This window comes from Athene noctua, chromosome 4 (assembly GCF_965140245.1).
Source record: "Athene noctua chromosome 4, bAthNoc1.hap1.1, whole genome shotgun sequence".
NCBI classification, from domain to species: Eukaryota; Metazoa; Chordata; class Aves; order Strigiformes; family Strigidae; genus Athene; species Athene noctua.
The window spans coordinates 4511398-4532125 of NC_134040.1; the positions used below are offsets into that span (position 1 = coordinate 4511398).

At 36.4% G+C, this 20728-nt stretch overlaps 1 protein-coding gene across 2 annotated transcripts in view; it reads left to right on the plus strand.

The window, feature by feature from the left end:
• Nucleotides 1-20728, plus strand: part of CTNNA2 (catenin alpha 2) — a 526704-nt gene that overhangs the window by 100170 nt on the left and 405806 nt on the right. For both annotated transcript variants that reach the window (XM_074904290.1, XM_074904291.1), the window contains one exon: nt 5215-5410. In XM_074904290.1, coding sequence (XP_074760391.1) covers nt 5215-5410 — 196 coding nt within the window. The remainder of the gene's footprint in view (nt 1-5214; nt 5411-20728) is intronic.

Below are 20728 nucleotides of genomic sequence, written 5' to 3' on the forward strand. Positions count from 1 at the left end.
ACTTTTTAGACTTTTTTTTTTATTATTATTATTCTTATAGATTCACATTATCTAGTTTTGATATGCTGATTACTTTTCAAACTTTTGGTTGGGAGTAGTCCATGCTGGGTCACGTTGTTTTATGTTTAGACCTATACTTGCAGTAATTGATAAATTCAGAATATGGAGTTTTTTTGGAAGGACATTTTTTTACATGTGCAAATTATTATATGTGACAGATTTCAACTTACACTTTTGTTAAAGGTAGCTGAAAGATGCATATATTAAATCTGAGTGCAGTGCGTGCTTTTATTTTCTTAAGGAAAATAACCTCCAGTGTTTGCTTCTAGAGCTGTAAATGAGACTGAAATGGATGAATAGTATTATTTTGATCAAATTAGTTTGGGACCCTGATTCAGCAAAATAATTAGGTTTTTCTATTAAGTTCATTTAATTGGATGTGATATTGAATAATTTTCCAAGCGAATTGAAGTGTCTGGAGGAGAGAAATGAAATTAAGTCATAGATAGGAGACATGATGTATACAAGGCCAGAAACTTGAGTGACAATGTCGGGACTAGAATAGTTTTCTTCTCTCTGCAGTCCTCATCTGCAGAACATGTTACAGCAAGTGATCTTCAGATGTTCCAGTCATGCACACCATAGATTAAATTGTTTTTCCATTTCTTTATATTTTTTATTAATACTTTTTAATTAATTCCTATCAACCTTTTCTTTGATCTTAGTATTTTTTTTCTTCCTAAAAATTTGTTTTAATGGAAAAACATTTTACGTCTATCTTAAAATTTCAAATGTTTAACTTTTTTTTTTTTTTTTTTTTTTAGTAGATAGTGATGTGAAAGATTTAAATATTCCTGCTGGGGTTTTCCTAACCTAGAGTGTAAGAAAAATAAAATTGTCTAGTCAGTCACCAGTCATTTTAATTGTTGAAGTTGATTCTGTCAAAAAAATCTGTAGCTACAGTGTCTCTATTTGCTTTTAAATCTGGTTTAAATATTTACAAACAAAAAAGCACGTTACTACAGTTTCATATAGGCCTACGAGTATTTCCAGACAGGAGGAGTAACCTGTGTAGTTATAAGGGACACTCATTCACTTTCTTCTTATTGTATTAAATGGAATTTAAATACGTATAAAACTGATCTGAGAGTCTAGTTAGGCTCAAAGATTTGTCCTTCATTTTTTGTGAATGATCTCACCTGTGTGTTCCAGGTCACCTCTTTGTGAGGAAAATAACATTTAAAAAAAAAAATCCTAGTATCTGAATGCTGCTCTTCAGATAGTAGTGAGCTGTTGCTGTTCATGTATTTCATGTCCGTAGATCTTCATTGTTTAAAATTTCTAAGCTTTTGCTTCCAATCTACAAATCTTTGAGGTATATGGGCAAGCAATGTTTCTTCACCATTTGTGAACTTGTGGTCTCTCGCTGGCACATCCTATGTGATTTCATGATTGTATTTGAGGCTAAGCTTTTGACATGCTAGAGACTTTTTTAATGAAGTTTTTTGTGAGTTTTTTTTTTTTCCTTAATCATAGAAACAAAACAAATTTAGAAAAACACCAGCAAAACTTTTATGAGGGGATTGGGATCAAGAAGAATATGCCAGCATTTCCTTTTGAAAAAGATTATTTACTTTGGGGATGCTTTTTTCTACATGTGCATTCTAAGAACTGGTAGCAAAAGTCTCCATCTTTTGTGATAATTAGGAATTTCCTATGCTTTCAGCTACTTCTGTTTTCATAGCAGCTCAGTGTATTAAAAAGGGTTTGATGCCAGTGGTGGTTCCTCTTCATCTCTAGATCTTCACATGCGTTTCTACTCTACACAGACTCTGACGGAGTGGTTCTTTACTGAGAAGATTTTGAGCGGTGGTAGACACCTTTAAGTGGTTTTTCTGTATGTCTGCATATTAGTCTGCAGACTAGAAAATATTATTAAATACCTTATTTAACATTATAATTATTTCCATATATTTTGGGAAGTTGTGATAAACTTATTGTTTTATGATGGTTTAGAATTTTTTGTCTTTCTGTGGGTGTCCATGATTAGATACCAATGTGCTAGGAAGAGCACTATTTAAAGCTGAAACAAATATTTGCTGTGAGCATACTTTCTTTAGAAAGAAATCACTCTCTGCTTTCTTCCTCTCCTTCAGAAGGATTCCTATATCTTTTTAAAATGGATACAGATACATTTTTTAAATCTGTTTCTGTTGTGAAAGCATACTATTATTTTGATTTATTTTTTTTTTAAGTATAGAGAGAAAAAGCTCCCACTATGTGGCCCAAAATAGAGCAATATTTCTTTTCTACTTCTTGATTTAATTGCACCTGTGATGTGCCCTTGCAGCTACCTCAGAGCTTGCTGCAGAAGGTGCCTGTCTCCTTACTAGTCCCTTCGTGGGAATTCAGCAAGCCACTCTCCATGGTCTGGCTTACAGACACCTGCAACTTACTCTACGTTAGAAAATCTGAATTTTCTTCTTGTCTTAATGTTTTCTTGGAAAAAAAACCCAACAAACAAACAGTGATAACTGATGACCAGCCAGCTCCCATTAAACAAACCCCCCATAATTAAAGTCAATGTATGTTCAACCAATTACTATGTTTCCTTTGCATGTTATGTGCTGACTCATTCAAGAAATGGATTTATGCAGGACTTACCTCATACTTAACAGTTTTAGGAGGAAGGCCTCTCTTGTCACTCAACACAGTTGGTGTAAATTAAATCAGGATATTGAATTTTCTATCTAAGTACATTTTATTTAAAATTGCCTGGAGATAATTGTGTTATGAGGCTGTATGTGAAATGGTTTGTTGGTTCTGCTGAGACCATTGTTGTACTAATAAATCCAACGTGTAGAAACATTTTATTCAAGAACACACACTCTCTATATCTATAAAAATCCATATTTATATATACTTTTTAGAGATTAACATGGTAAAATATTTATTTGGGATTTATTTTACTAAATTTAACAATCTAATATCAATTTGCTGTTCTCATTCTGATTTTCTAGGTTCCCTTCCTCATCAGTAATGTCTCATCGACTGACTGTCTCTAGGCATTTATTTATTGTATTTAGAGCAAACATACAATAATTTATTGTATTCTACGATAACTGTGGTCCCTATTCCATTCATTGACTGGGATAGTACCGTACTTCTAAATAATCTGACAGTAGATGTGTAGCTTTTTTGTAGATAAATTTAAATGAAAAGAATCCCTTCTGATAGTTGAATCTTGCACAGAAGGAGCAGACTTGCAGACTTACAATCCAGTAACACTAATTTTGTTGAATTTTAATGGGAAACTTGACATTTTAGGATACCAAAAGAAGTCTGCAATCCCAACTGATTCATGTGTCTTCACAGGACTTCAGCCAACTACAACTTCTTTGTGTTTGTGCTATTTCAAACATTTTTTTTCTCTCTTGACCCCTGCATCTACCTAATAAAGATCTATGACATAGTCTAATTTGACTTAATGTTTTGATCACCTTTTCTTTACTTCAGATCTTTTTCTTCTCTATACTGTCTGAATTATTCTGGCAGTCTAGTTCTAGTTTGGTCAATAAGACAAAATAATTAAGATCAAGTTCTGACATTCTCTTCATCTTCGCGTCTCCTATGTGAATTTCAGCATATGCTTAAACAATTTTATTGCCTGCTGTATGTGGAAGGTTTTCTTAGTCATCTGTATGATGTGCTGGACAAATCCATTCTGTTTGCTAAACTCGAGGTAGGTTACAGAAGTAGCCTAGTTTGTTTATTTATGAAATTTAAAAATCCTTAAATAGACCATGATCAACCACAAAAGGATCTTCAGGAAATTTCATGAAGGATAATGTCAAGGGAAAACTAATAAAGCAAATATTATTTCTAAATATAAACAGGGGAAAAAAAACTCCACCCCAACAGATGATAGAAGAATATTACCTTCTTGTGGCCAGACAGACTCCTTTCTGAAAGAAAGCTCTGGATTTTCACCTGAAACATCCATGTGTATGCATATGGTGTTTTCAAACCTTGATAATATTTTTCTTTTTTTTTTTCCTTCTTCCAAAATCTATAGTTTTTAGATGCAGTTTGAAATAAAACCCTATCTCAAAGAGCAAAATCATAGCACAAACAGCAATACCCAAAACTCTTTGATCACAACTACCAAACGCTTTGTCAGATCTAGGGATGGGATGACAGTGAATTTTTATGCTTTGTTTTGAAATATTTTGCTTTGTAATGCCCTGTCTTTATTGCAAAGGTTTTAATTTTCTTACAGTAAGTTTCTGTGTTAGCACACTGATAGGTCACCTCAACTTCATGGGTTTGTATCCTGGTTAGGGTGAATTGCATCCCTGAGCATTTTGGATCTATTGCTATTTTTTTTGAGGGATTTAACACCTGATGATACTTGATACAGGATTCCTTGATACAGGATACTTGATACAGGTGGACTGACAAAAGATATTTTTGGTCCAGCAAAAAGCTATGGTGTACACTGTGCTCTATTGTTAAGCACTGTGGTTAAAGTTCCTAATAATTTATTGGCATCTCAGTAAGGAATTCCTTTAAAACATTCTACAAACCTGGAAGTAGATTTTGTTTCTTTTTAAATACTGGGAAGAAAGTAGGATCATTTCATTATCTGCTGTTGCCTTATGTCAATATATTATAAATATGCTGGAGCAATACTAAACTGAGTATGTTTAACCTGTTTAATCTTTGCAGCAGGAACTATTCATTCCTTAATGTCTGGAAAACAGCCACAATTTTTTGTCATCACTTGAATGTAACTGACAGTACTTATCTCAAGGGACAGTTGCTTTTGTATGTTTTCTGACCCGTATGTGTTAGGATTTCATTTTTTTTGGTTTATTCATATTTTTAGAAAAATGAAAAATAGCGACAGAAATGATGCTTTAGCACTGGTGCCCTTCCATAGCTGTTTCTTATCTTTTTCTCCTTTACTGCTTGACTGTGATTTGCTTAGCCCAGACTCAAAAGAGGTTATGAAGGAAAAACCTTTTTTGAGGTATGTGCTGCCACGCTTTGGATTTTAAAGAGTAAAATTTGATTTATTCAACACACGTGACCATTACATCATTTCAAGGGTAAAGAAAATAGTGGGGGTATTGAATTAGGTGGCCATCTATTGTGTTATTAATAGCCGAAGAATCATTCAAACTGACAAAACCTCTTTTTTCTTTCCCAAAGGTAACAACGCTTGTTAACACAAGCAATAAAGGACCATCTGGCAAAAAGAAAGGGCGCTCTAAGAAGGCTCATGTGTTGGCTGCTTCAGTAGAGCAGGCCACTCAAAACTTTTTAGAAAAAGGAGATCAAATTGCTAAAGAGAGCCAGGATCTCAAGGAGGAATTGGTTGCTGCTGTAGAGGATGTACGCAAACAAGGTACGTGGAAAAAAATGCTTAACGCTTTATTTGGTGCTTTTCAAAATTTCTTCTGAACCAAGTCTATCAGCTGCTCTGAGAATGTACTTCAAACTATGTCCTGTGTTAGGGTATATCTGCAATATGGCAAATATAGCTATACTTCCATGAATGGTAAGGAGTCTAAAGAATGTTCCAACATTGGTAAGAAATGTCATTTTTCATTTTGGTTGTCCTGTCACCAAATAGTAAAGTCAAATATTACTTAGCAGCCATGCTGCCCAGTCCCTTACTGTTTAATCTTCAACTTGCTTTTTACTCTGCTAGGTAACAAAAGGATTTTTTTACCTTGCTAAATTTTAGCAGTGGTTTAAAGCCTGTGGGTACAAATATAGAATTGGGATTATGACTCATAAATTTCTGAACAATCTAACAATATCAGCCTAATAGTACAGTAATATGGAAATACTCCTGGTTTAATGTATATATTGACATTTATAGAAATATTATCCAAGTGATAAGTGTTACCATTGGTTTCTATACTGCGTAGGTTAAACTCCAAGTTTCAAGATACGCAGTGTCCCAAAAAATTGCCTAGTTGGGCCTGGGACTTAAGCGTGGGATAATAACATTTTCTTTTCTGGCAGAAATAGTCCTGGTTTTGCACAATTTGATATTTGAAGTTTAATTTGGTATTATAAGAAAACTTCCAAATAAGGCTTTGAAATGTTAAAAATACGGATATCTATGATGTTATGGATATCATCTGGCAATTTTCCTTCAAAAGGTAAAATGTATATTGGATGCTTTCATGTTTACATGTGTGATAGGGGAAAAATATGTTTCCAATATATGCCCATAACAAAACTTATGCTTTTATTGACTTGGATCGTAATTACCTTTATTACAGCAGAATTAAGTACCTTTCAGGTTTTTTCAATTGCAAATCCTATAATCTGAAGGTACCATCTGCCAGTATTGTCAGTCCTGGGTTTTAGAACAAGACTAACAGATCTCCAGCTGAGATTTCCAGAGGAGTCTAAAGGTCTTAAGTATCAAATACTGATTTTTCAGTGAGTTAGTCCCCCAGCACTCATACGATGTTTTTTCAGTTTGTGAAAATTGGACTCAAATGATCATAGGAGCAGGCAGGGTTAAAATCTTGTATACATAAACACTGATTAGTGAATATTCCAGTCTGTTCTGTCCTGAGGCTATTTCTCTCTCCTACCCAATATATGTATATTTGGTTTTGCTGTTTTTCTGTTCCTATGTGGTTTGGGGTTTTTTAAATATTAGTTGCCAGTACATTAGAATAAGTCGCATATTTGCTGTATACACTATATAAAATGTTATGCCAGTATTCTGGTGTTTTGGTTTGTGTTTGGGGTGTTGGGTTTTTTTGTTGTTGTTGTTGTTGAGTTTTTTTATAGTCTTATTTTAGAATTTTGATGCAGATGCCTGGCTGTTCTGCCATTCAGTTTCATTTGCTGGCTACTTCAGTTTCGCATTGCTTACATTACTTATTTTGTGTTATGCCAACTTGTAGCACAGCATCTTCAGCGCTGCCACGGGTGTCCTTGTTTCCTCTGAATTTACAGCTCTCTCCCCTTGGGGCTGCGCTGCTGACTCAGTTTTGCTAGCTTCTACCAAGGAGCCTTCTACCGAGTTAGAGTCATCAGCCTCCAAAGTTGCATGCTCTCTGATCTAGGCAGATGTACCCTGTTCATTAGCATGGTTTTGGAGCTCCTTATTATCTTTTTCATTAGAGTTTTGTATTAGTTAACAGTGATTTCTTTGTATAATTTTGCTTTGTAAAGCTAGAGGTATCTGAGAGGATTTGCTGTGAAGAGTTTTGGTTTTCTACTTGACTGACTTTTTAATTGATTTAATAAGCCTTTCATTGTTTTTGGGGGGTTTTTTTGTTTGTTTTTTTTTAATCTGTATTTTAAAAAAATATGCAGGAAGCAGAGAGGAAAAAAAAATCTTAAACAGTATTACGCAGAATGATACAGGCATTCATCTTTTGGCAACACTGCAGGCTAGAAAATAGTCTGTCAGAAAAGTGGAGCAGCTTTTTTGGGTCTGTACAACATGAGTCCATAATTAGGAAAGCCGGAGACACCAAACACCATTATTAGCACACACGAGCTGCATAAACTAGACCAGCCTTGGTGCAATGTGAAATGATATGTTTAGCTCAGTGACATAAAGAGCTGCATTAATGAACTGAGGCTGTGTTTTGCCAGAGTATTGCTAGTTGATTTTTTCTGGCAAAATTCCAGCTTGGATAATTACACCGTCAACCTAAAAATGTCTCCTGCAGTTACAGCTGGCTCTGGTGTGCTCCTCATTTCCTGCCCTATATTGCTGTGTACTATTATATTCTACTATATGCAGTTGTTGCAATTCATCCCCGAGTGAGTCGCTTTCCATTGATAGGTACAAAATGAATGTACTGTGTCATTTTCAAAATAATTTGGAATGAACGTGAGTGTAAAGAATATATCTAGCTGTAAGATGCTTGTTCCTTTAATAATGTGGAGGGGTAAAATATATTTGGATAGCCGTATGGAAGTCTGATGATTGACAGTTTTAATTTACAAAGTTGAGTTCTAAAAAAACAACAAAGATAAGAAGATAGATTATTTTTAAAAATGCGTTTTTCAATTTTTTTTAGCTTAATTTTATGAAAAGAAGTAAATATTTTATGCATAAAGCTCATAACTCTCTGCGTATGTATGTATGTACCCCATAATAATTCCATAATAGGAATACTTTAGCCTCATAGGTCTTAAAAATAACAAAATAGTGAAAATAAGCTTTAGTTCAAAACCACCTAAGTGAAATTATTCAATTGCCATGCCACTGAGTACTTTGCTCTGTGGGTATTTATTCCTGTGTTGTGAGAGCTGTGTAAAAGATCACCCAGATGGGGGATAAACGAGACTTTGGAAATAGTGATGTTTGTTGTTCACGTCGTCTTACATTAGAGATGAAGGAAAGCAGACAGTGTTCTGCATTCTAAAGTTTTGGGAGGAGTGAGATTTTTGTATATTTTTTTTGGTTATAGTAACCCGAGGAAAACTGCAAAACCTGAGAACTGCAGGGAAGTGCAGAACAACTCATAAGAAATACAGTGTGGGGAGTGGAATGGATGGTAATGTTCCCATAGAATGGGTGTTTAAAGGCAACTGGTCCTTTACTGATCATTAAAGAAGGAAATTTGCTGTGGAAGAGATATTCAGGTTGAGATTCACACAAAAATTTACAGAAAACTGCAACTCCATTGGTCTCAGGTCTGATTAAATTTATTAAGAAACAGTCTAGGATGCCGAGGAAAGCAAGATGGAAATACATTATATTTGTGTAATTCTATCTATTAAATGACTTAGCCAATGTCTATCTTGTAGGTATGTGGTGGCTGCCTCATTTTAGTGTAATTTTCCTCGAAATTTTCTGCTTTATAGCTAAAACTTCCACTCAAACCATAATTTAGTCTAGCAGCAGGTGGTTGTATTTTACAGTTTTGCTTTTCAAGGAAGGTAGATACAACTTCACACTGTAGTCTGGAATTTGTACTTCAGTCAAGAGACAGAAAAGACCTGGGTGTTTTTTTTTGTGTGTGTGTGAAAGACAGTATAATCTTGAGGTAGACTTAATTTTTTGATCATGCAGATTTATGCATATTGTGAAAGAATAATATGATTCATGTAGTCCATTACTGTCAGTAAGCTTGAAAGTATCAACAGCTGACTTGCAAAAACAACTTTAACTTTCTTGGTGACTTTTTTACTCTGTGATGGAACATTTTAGAAGTAGTATTTTTAATGCTTTACTTCAATACTTCTAACTACCTAGTTTTTAAAACTTTTTAAATTAAGATTTTAAGCTACGCTCTGTGAAAGGCCTCCTTCCTCACCGTGTACTCTTGTCTTCAGTTACCTTGGGAGAAAAGCAGGGAACTGCACATCTCAGGTGATGGGATCAAACTCCAAAATATCCATACACAATATGCTGGTTGCTTTTCTAATAATTTGTAATGCTATTTAAACTGTTCGGAGTTCAGTGGCAGCAGTATGACATGGAGAGAGACAGATTCTGTCTTGATAGTTGTAATGTCACATCCACTGTCACAACTGTCTCAGTTTTGTGTTCCCAGAGACTACAGGACTCTTAGTGTTCTTTGAGTCTTAAAGCAGTACCCCAGTTCAGCTGGCAATTTGTATTTTAGGAAACTTTTTCTGATTTTACAATTTTCTTTAAGTTAGATCTTGTTAGACCAAAAGTTCCTTCCAGTTCCATTTTATTAAGACTTGCTGCCTGGAGGTCTTGACTTTCCTGACTGAAGCAGAAAATCCCAGTTTGTATTTTGCCTTCCTTAAAACTTTTCCGCTCTCTTTAGATTTTTTTGTTTTGTTCTGTCTAATCCAATTAGTCTTCTTTGATGGCATTAAAAAACTGCAGCCATCTCTTGTTTCCCAAGGAGTCTGTGCTGCTCTCCTCTATACTCTTCCTCTGTTTCCTTCTCCTTTTCTTTGCTACCTTCATGTGGTCATACACTTCTTTTGTTTTTCTGGCAATTCAGGGCCTGAAATGTCTGTTTCATGGTCTCCTTACATCTCCTTAAATCTATTAACCCTTCTTACTTCCATCTCCATCTTATACCCTTGTTCTGTATTCACATATGGTCCTTCTTGTCTCTCATGTTCAGTTGTAGTTTTGTAATGTGAAGTAGGAAAAAAAAAAAAATTTTCTTGATATCTTTTTTGTTTGTGGTTTTTTTTTTTTTTTCAATTTACGAACTTTATGTACCTTATTTGTTGTCCTTGTCTCAAGGTTAGGTTACACTCCTCTTTGAACCCTTCTCTGACTCTGGATACCTGCTTCACACTGTTCTTTTAGGCCATCCTTCTGATTGTATTTATTTTTATTAATTCTGTTCCTTTTTCCCCAAAATTTCATTCCATTCTCATGCTGAAAGCATTCCCAGTAAGCCTATCTTATTTACATTTAAGTCTGGGGTGTGAGCATCTTCTTACATAGCATGTTACACTGATGCCTCAGATGTACTTGCTTAGCAGAGTCAGCTACAACAGACTTTCCAGGAGCCCTGATTTACCCAGTCTACTCTCTCAGCTGTCTTTTTGACTTGTTACACAACAAAAGGAGCAAAGGAGGAGGAAAGGAGGAGGAAAGGAGGAGGAGGAAAGGAAGAAAGTTAGTTTTGTAATCATTACCTAAAAGCTTTCCTGGAATACTTTGGGTGTAAAACTTAAAGTTATATTTAAAATAGAAAAAAACCCCCGTTAGCTGAATACATTACACTTTAGTTCATTTTGTTAATAAGAATTCAACTAATGGATGTAGGTTTGCTCTGTCTTTCTCTCTGCTAGTTCTTCAGCATTTTTCCTAGTTTATAAAATACATGGAAGTGGAATTACTTCATGAGGGTGTTTCTATAGAAGCCATTAAATGACTTGTCACAATATAACTATCACTTGATGTGGGAAAGGAGGAAATTATTTTTATAGTGAAAGAAAATGATGAAGTATTGTCTGATTTCTGCATCTGTTTTCAACTCTGAGTCCCAGTGACAGGATTCAAAATGAAGGATTGATCTGCAATTGAAGATATGTAAAGGTATCGCTTACTGTAATAACTAAGCACTGATTACTTCAGGGCTTTTCTGGCATTTTTCAGAGTCTTTCTGGCTGATTGTTATTCACAAAGTCTGAGCTGAATGAAAGAACTATAGGATATGGGGTTTGAATGTGGCAAGTATGAAGGAGGAGTAATAGAACCTTTTCAAAATACTAATATTTTATCTCTTAAAATTTGTCTACATAATCTGAGCTATTGTTTCTTAACTTGGTTAGGGGCTAGAGAATTTGTTTTTAGAAAAAAATCTGATCTTTTCACTTAAATACATGTTCTCCCTATGCTTATTTATAATACTTTTAACTGAAATATATGAAGTATATGAGTACTTTTTTTTTTTTCCCCTAAAGTTAGTGTCCACTAATTTTTGTTAGAGGAAAAAGTGTGTGTGTAAAAAGAAATTACCAAAAAGCAGTTATTTTAGACGAAGTAGGCTTCCTATCCATTTCTGAAAGATGAAGTGAGGCTTGTGATCAGCTTAATGGGAGAATGAATCTTGGCGTGTACTTTTGAAAGAACCTGTGCATATAATAAGCATATTTGCTGATAGTATCTATGAGGAGATGCTCTGCAACTTGCTTTTTGCCCATCTCGCCGATGGCTCACGCCTGTCCGACAGAAAGTTTTGAGTATAAAGATTTGAAGTCTTATATTCAGCAAGCCACTGAAACTGTGGCCTGAAAACTCTGTCTTGTTATTCAAAAATATTCATAATCTATTTTGAATTGCTTGTTATGTTTGGAAGCAACTTCAACTGTTATTCGTGTTTGCAGTGCTCATCCTGAGAAATATGGCATGCTAAATGTCATTCTATGCAAATACTAACGCTAGCTCTTTCAGACCCTTTCGAATCCATTAATTATCTTTTAGCTTTCAGATAATTTAGCTTCTGAAAGACATTAAAGTTCCTTTTCTAAATGATTTAAAAAACTTCTAACAAAAAAGCGGACATTGTACAGAATCTCAAGGAGCTGTTATACAGATAAGTACTGCAGGGGTTCCCAAATCCAGGAGTGAAGCTGCTGCAGCTTCGTGGTCCCAGGTCCAAGTAGTAAACGAGGCTGAGCCTATGTTCCCAGTAGGCACATGCACAAAACTAGAACTCCTGTATACATATATACATGGCTGACAACACATCAGACACTCAGCACTCGCTGTTCTATGAATCTCTAAAACACTGGACCAGTTTGCCCAGAGAGGTGGTAGAAACCCCATCCCTGGAAATGCTGAAGTTCATGTTGGATTCAGCTCTGAGCAACCTGATCTGGCTGAAGATGTCCCTGATCATTGCAGGGAGCTCGGACTGGATGACCTTTAAAGGTCCCTTCCAACCCAAACTATTTTGTGATTCTACAAAACAAACCCAACAGCACCAAGTGTCTTCCTTTCTTCCCCTCTCTGGCTGCTTAGGATTGAATGTTTGTTAGTGAGAAATATCTATATCTGAATGTATAATGTAGATGCCTTCAGTAGCTGGGTTTAGCTTCCCAGTTTATCCCATAGCTGGATCCTGGTCTCCCCAGTTGCCCCACTCCCAAAGACACACAGACACAAACACATGGAAGCAGATGTCTCAATTGGCTTCCAGATGCGTGGTCTCTCCAAGAGCTGGAAATCAGAAATCTGGCCCAAGATGTAGGCAGAACAGTTTGTCCACACCCAGCTGGCCCCTTTTATACTCTTACATCTCCATTTTTCCGTGCTTGTTCCTCCCTAAATCATTTCAGTCCTTCCTGTTACCCACCTTTTGTTCCTCCTTCAAACATCCCATTACATGTCTTGGGCAGGCCTAAAATGTTCTTCCCTTGCATCCCATAATGAGTCCTGTATCCTTGAGCAAGAAGCTAAAAATAGAGAAAAATGAAATGCATACAGCTGATTTTCTGTACGTGTCCTTAACGTTTCAGGCAGTTGGGGAGGTCTTGAACTGCTGATGATACTGGTTCTTGGTAAAGCCAGCTGACAGAGCCTGTGCTTATTCACTACACCATTTTTAAAAGATTTATTTCTGTTACAGCCTTGGCTGCAGCTTTTCTACTGTTCATTTCACCTTTTTCAATATTTTATTTAAGCTTATGCTAGTTTAAATTTATGAAAGTGACTTAGATCACCCAGATATGTTTGCTATAAAGGGTAGTTGGCGTTTGATATATTGTCCAAATATGACAGTTTGAGACCAATTTTACAAAAACACAGTGATATAAGTTTTTTAAACAATATAAATGGATATATTAGGTGATTTTTTTTCCTTTTTCATACTTTATTTATATTATCTTTCTTGAAGATTTTATTACTATCGTGACTTTATAGCAGGGTAGAATAAAATTCCTTTAGAATGTCAACTTCTGACAGTTGTCAAAAACTACTCACAAATCCAAAGGTATAGAAATAATTTTTCTTCCAGAAATATTTGACTTGAGTTCTAAAATCAGATCTTAAAATTACTACTTGCTATTTTAGAAGCAATATTTCTGTTAGGAAAAGTTTTATTTGAGAAAGGATTGCAGAAATACACTACAATTAAAAAAAAAAAAATCTATCAAGGGATTGTAACTAGGGCATATTTTTCAGTAAATATTTTACTCTACCACCCATCACAGTGTAGTATCAGTATGCATAAAATTTTTGAATTCAGGTCAAATTAGAAAAACAGTTTCACTAGGATTTTAAAAGAGTAAAAAATAGGGGTTTACGAATTGGAAGAGAGACCATAGTCAGTTTTCTTGCCCTGCTCCATCATCCAGCAGTAATTTCAAAACCGGTTAGGCTTAGTCCGCAGTCAGTAATCTCCATCAGTATTCAATGTACAGCCTTTCCAATTAAGTTTTGAGATAACCATGATCAATGTTCTACAAGAAGATTTTCCAGGATGTATGAAATCTGTATTTAAGTCCTTTCTGTGAGTAATTCAATATCGAGATTTGAATTGAAGTCTTTGGCCCCTCAGAAGAGTGCTCTTACTGTGAAGCTATAGAGCACCATGACATGAGCATCTCGGCCTCTCCTTTTGAAGCTGTTCTAATTTATGTGCCAGTGAAACATCATCTGGATGGCAGCTGAGAGTTTGAAATCATTCTTGATTCATTGGGCAGAAATTCTGAACTGAATTTCTTTTTGTTCAACCCAACATTCCAAAAAAAAAAAAAAAAAAAAGGAAAAGTTTGATTCACCCTTTGAACTGGAAAATCAGATACTTTAGTCTGTCAGATCTAAAGTATTTGGAAGGAGATTCCTTTCAGCTCGGCAACGGAGTGGCCTCAGATGACTCTGTGTAGGTGTCCTCTAAAACTTCCATCACCAGTGGTAGAAGTTTGTAACAGAGCAAAGGTAATGAGAGTTTCACCAGCTGCCTAATGTAGCGATGGACAGGACAAACCGTGGGGGGATCTGGGGTGGTGCAGAGACTTTGTCTTGAATATTTAAATTGGGAAGTAGCCTGTTGAAGGGAGACAGTCAAGGAGATGGGCTTGAGACTTGGTCATTGCTTCATGATTGAGTCACATTGCTTTGAATAAAGAGCTGGTGGGCAATATGGGATGTGTAACAAAGGGAAGGACTGCGCTGCCACCCTTATCCTGTCCTGCTGCCTCTGCCTCTTCAGTCCTTCCCCCCTTGCTGTGCTCAGTGATGAATTTTCAGACTTTCAGAAACTGTAACTCGAAGATTTGAAGTGTGATTTTGTAATGATTACACAGAAAAAAATTATGAACAAACTTATAGAAAAAAAATTTGGTTTGCTGAGAAAATGTTTCAAATGAGGTGGTAAAATGTTTTTTCAATTGAAAAAAAAAAAAAATCAAGGTTTTCTTTGTTCAGAATGCAATTGTAAGTATTGCTGTAATTCACCTAAAAAGCGTCAACCTTGGGTTCTGATCTGTGTTACTGTTTGTTGTTTTTTTTGTTTTGTTTTGTTTTGTTTTTTTTTTTTTTTTCCTGCTACTTAGCCAGTCGCATTTATTGAGAAAGATATAAGCAGTTCTTGGAGCAATAATCTTTATCTGGGAGTCTTCCTTGCACCTTCCTTGCTCCTCCTCCTTGTCTAAAGTACATTTCATTCTGCCTTCTTTATTTTTGACTGCATTTTCCATGGCAGTCACTCAACTTGAAAAGCAGTTGTGAAGGAGCAACGTTCTTCCATACAGATAAGGCTTTTAATTTTGGATGTGGTTTCAGAAAGCAGTAATCGATGAGAGAAGTAATAAAAAAGACAGCATGAAAATATGAAATACACTTCCTAATATCTGAATTCTAAAAGGTGCTTAGTCAATATATAAAAGACTTTAATTTATTGTCTTTCCATTTACTATTTCGAACATGTCTTTGTCTGGAGTACATTTGTCACATATTACAAAGGCCAATATTCTGAGTAATACTTTACAGAGTGAAGGAAGATAAAATGTTATAATCAAATAACACATGCTGCCTTCCTCTGAGAAGTCTCAAATGATCGTATTCTGATTGCCAGCTATCTTGTTCTCTCTCACTTTTAGTCCCTTTATCAGACACAAATACTTTTTAAACTTTAGATCTTCAAGTTGTTATTCTATATGAAAACTGGAAAAGGAGACTATTCTGTAGTGCCTATGGAGTTTAGAATTATTTTTATAACTACTAAAAATAAATGTCTAGACTCTCCACTGATTTTGATTTGTGATTATTTGCGAATTTCATTAATCCATAATTGTTCCAAATTTTACTTTCGGAGCTGTGTTTGGCATTTTTTTGGGTTTGTTTTAGTTGCACATAGATAGGTTTATAACCTCTGTTTATATTATTATCTACAGTATTTGATGAAACATATGTTGTTTTACTTCACAAAAATGTATGATCAACCCTATCTTCCTGTCACCTGTTTTTTCTGGACCTTATGTTTTATAAATCATTCTTAATTTTATTACTTTGATCATGCTGTTATTTTATAGCTAACTTACTAGATGTGATTGTCCACAAACATGTGCCAGAATTAAACTACTGTTCAGTTAATATATTTCCTACTGTCTGAAAGCAGTTCCCATGTTCTCCTCTTATTTGTCTTATATTGGGCTCATTCCCTATTGCTTTTACATCTGAGAAAGCTTTCTGTGCAAAAAAAGCCCTTTTTCAGTTTGTTCTGTGTCTGGATAGCTAATAGAGAAAATTACTATTGAGCATTAGGACTGTTCTTTATAGTTACCTGGGCATGGGAGAAACTATATTATATTTATAGTATAACACCGAAAAAAAAACCAAGAAAGAGGTATAAATTCCTCATGAATACTGTATGCTGGGAAATTAGAAGAAATTTTCAAAGTCAGAAGTGAGGTTCTGGAATAACCCAGTCATAGTAATAACAGAGGCAGAAGGTGGTGAGTGAGTTGTAGAATAAATCTGTCTGTTTGTGATGAATACTGGAAGACTGTATACTGTGGTTGCAGCTGGAAGCAAGGAGCTAGACAGGAAGATCTAGGAATCCTTCCAGTCCTGTGTTCCTGCACACAACATAATGTGGTTGAATGTAAGGATCATGCATGGTACTTTTGGGCCCATTTTAAACTCTATCCAAAGGATTATAGCATGGTTTGGGTTGGAAGGGACCTTTAAAGGTCACCTAGTCTGAGCTCCCCGCAATGATCAGGGACATCTTCAACCAGAGCAGGTTGCTCAGAGCTACGTTCAACTTGCACTTCAATGTTTCCAGGGATGGGATTTCTACCACCTCTCTGGGCAACCTGGTCCAGTGTTTCACCACCCTTATTGTAAAAACTGTCTTCTTTATATCTAGTCGGAATACACTTTTTTAAGTTAAAACCATTACCCTTTTCCTATCGCAACAGGCCCAGATAAACAGTTTATTCCCATCTTTCTTATAAGCCCCCTTTAAGTATTGAAAGGCCACAGTGAGGTCTCCCCGGAGCCTTCTCTTCTCCAGCTGAACCCCCCAACTCTCTCAGCCTGTCCTCACAGGGGGGCTCCAGCCCCCCGAGCATCTCCGTGGCCTCCTCTGGCCCCGCTCCAGCAGGTCCGTGTCCTTCTGCTGTTGGTGCCCCAGAGCTGGACCCAGCCCTGCAGGGGGGTCTCCCAGAGCGGAGCAGAGGGGGAGAATCCCCCCCTCGCCCTGTGCCCACCCTGCTCGGGGTGCAGCCCAGCACACGGTTGGTTTTCTGGGCTGTGAGTGCACATTGCTGGGTCATGTCCAGCTTTTCACCCACCAGTACCCCCAAGTCCTTCTCCTCGGGGCTGCTCTCAGTTCCACCATTCCCAACCAGCCTGTATTGATACCGGAGGTTGCCCAGACCCATGTGTAGGACCTTGCACTTGGTCTTGTTGAACCTCATGAAGTTCACATAGGCCCACTTCTCAAGCTTGTGCAGGTCCCTCTGGATGGCCCATCCCATCCCTCAGGCGTGTCAACTGCACCACACGCCTTGGTGTCATCTGCAAACTTACTGAGGGTGGACTCAATCCCACTATGTCATTGATGAAGATACTAAACAGTACTGGTCCCAGTATGGACCCCTGAGGAACACCTCTTGTCACCGCTCTCCACCTGGACATTGAGCTGTTGACCACTGCCCTCTGATACCTTGTGACTGCATGGTAGGACAAACTTTTTATTTTCTTTGTTCATTTGTCCTTATTTCCACTTTCCTTTCCTCAGTTCACTTTTAGTTTTTTCTCTGTACTTTGGTTATGATTTTCCTGACTAATCCAATCACCATTTTGTGCCTTTGCCTCAATGAAAATCAAGGATGTGCAATTCAATGTGAGGTGGAAATGCCCAATTAGCTCTCAGTATTCTAGTTTAAGTAGCAGAGATGCCCTAGCTAGGCTGGCATAGAAATCTGTGTGGACTAATACACCTGCTGACAAGTGCATCAAATAGATGCAGCTGATGATTCTACCTGATAGTTAAGCACAGTTTTTATAGCTCTCATGTTTCTTACGAGGCTTCCACAGTGACACCAGTATATACCACTGTCACTAATGATTTTTTTTTCTTTCTGTTCTTATTAAAAATTCTAACAATAATCACATATTGTTTATAAACCTTTTATTATGAAAACATACTGCTCTGCCTTTCTGTGTGGTGGTGGTGGTCTATAGGTCAGCTCTGTCTTTGATCCCTGCACCTGAGTGAAATTTCACAGTATGAACCTGAGGTACACCTTTATCTTTCTGCACAGAATCTCTCATTTTTTAAACATTTATGCAATGTGTTTAGTTATATAAGGGGCTATGTTATATTAACACCTGTATGGTATATGAATTCTGATTGAAACTGGAAATAAAGTGTGAGGGTATTAAAATTTTACCAAGTCACATTTAGATGAAAGATTGCTATAGTGTTTGAAAATATTTTTTTTAAATGTAATTCCCAGTTTTGGAAAGATGGGTTTAGTATTCATGTAGGTTGATGCTTTGGGCATGATTTCAGAAATCCCTGACAAGTTCTTTATGGTGTAAAAATAACTGCATTGGGTCTCAAATATAGGTTACCATAAATAATCTGTGCAGATTATGTGGACAGATAGTAGAAATGAAATAACTTAATTCTTTGAAAGTGCTGTTGTACTTTCTGTCTCTTGCTCTATGTAAACCTGCAAGCACTGTCTTTTGTCTTCTTTGTTGTCTTCATTCTCTTCTCTTTTTTTATTGTAAGCCTATACCATAGATTTTCCCTGTGCTGCTGACTCACCTTAGTTTGCTTTTCTCCTTTCTTATGCTATTTCATACTGGAGTGGCTTTTTCAGTTTTTGTATTTAATTTTTTTCTGTTATTCTGGCTTGGCCACAAACCCCTAAATTGACCAAGATTCAACATACTTGTTGTCTTAACCCCAGCCAGGGTGTTGCAAAAAGGCTTTTTTTACTTTTAGCTGTGCTTGTCTCACAGATTATTCATAATTATATTAAGAATATGCTGTAAGCCTCTATCATTTTCATAATCTGCCCATTTTCTTTATCTCGGGTTCATCAGAAAGCTGGATGATTGGCAGGCAGCATTACCTCTTGCTATATTAATCCCCAGGCTACAGTGTGCTTGGAAATGTGCTCTATTCAGGGCCAGGTGGTCCCTGCTTCTTACTGCTTCTGTCAAGTCATTCACAGGCAGGAATTTAGTATAAGAAAAAGCATAAATTAGCAGGGATGCAAAACTGCCCCCTTAAAACATCTAGTGTGCTGATCAACCCATTGGAACGATTGATCTCATCATCAATCCTACCCACCTCCTCACAGCCCTTCCCAGAAGTTGACATTCGTAACTTGGCTGCTCCCGTTCTCAGAGCTTGTTGGGAATTTTTGATAAATTTTGTTACAAAAACATGGCTTGCTGGAAGATATCAACCCTTTGAAACTGAGGTTTATCTCAAAAAAATATCAATTTCAACTCAACTTTTCATGGGGCAATTTTTTCATGTGATAATAGAGAATGATGGAACTGATTCTAATTATGATTTTGAACTTAGTTCACAGTGCCTAGGGCATAGATATGATCTACCCGCTAACTTGATCGGCTCTGCAGTATTTGTATCTCTTCAACCCCCAGAATGAAAGTTATATCCAGAATGACGGGATCTGTCAGGCTAATGGAGAATGCCAGAGTAGTTTTCTTAGAGCACTTCCTTTTCTATGCCTGTTAGAAAGTTGTGTGTGCTTTTCAAATGTTGTTCCTTTCTATACCTGAGAAATTTCCCTCAAGTTTATTAATCACAATTCTCTTTACAATTCGTAAATTTTTATGCAGAAACCCGTTAAATGATTAAATTCAAGACTTTAATTGCTAGGACTCTCAGAAAAAGATTTTTCTTTTGTTAGTTGTGTTCATTTAGTCCTTTATTACAATAATCATTTTAATAAATTTACTATGCACAGTTCACCAAAAAGATGGCAACTTTTCCTAATAATTGCCACTGTAGTTATTTGCATAGGTTTTCTTTATGTGATGCCATATTCTACTCATTTTGAATGTGCTTCTTGTCTCAGTTCTGCAGCTATCTGGTAAAGAAAACACTGATTTTTAATGAGAAATCTCAAAATTTAGGATAAACATAGAAGTTGTGGAAAAACTACTAGCTGAACAAAGAAACAACAGGCTTCCTGCAGTGCTGAATCATGCAGAAATCTGTTCTGCTTTGTACTGAAAGACAGTGCAGCCACTTCCAGTATGTGAACTACCCAGACAAGCACACCCAGGTTTCCTTGAAATTATATTATTGGGTTCAGTCCCAACAGCAGTGTGAGAGCAAGCGAGCTTGTGTACAGCCTCGGACGATCAGGTTTGTCAGGCCACTGGAACATAAAGCAAGGAGAGAGTCAGTTTGGCGATACAGGTGCTACTTTGAGAGAAAAAGAAACATTTTTCTTGTCTTCTGTAGAACGTTGAAGTTCAGCTGCATGACTTTACAAATAAGGCCACATTATAATTCAGTTGAGTTTAACTTTTTAGATTTGCTTCTGTATTTATTGATATCTCAAGAGATCCAGTGTGTTTTCATGTTCTCTAGCACCAACCGCAATGTTGAACATCTAAAATGTTCGTGTGGATGTTCATGAACTCTCCGGTTCAGTGAAGGCTGATCAGTTGTTTAGTTTATCCCTGAAGGATGTTAAACTGCAGAGCAGCTGAGAGCTGCAGACAAAGAGGGATTAGAAATGGTAATGTATTCTCACATCCAAAACAATTTGCTTTTGAATTGAA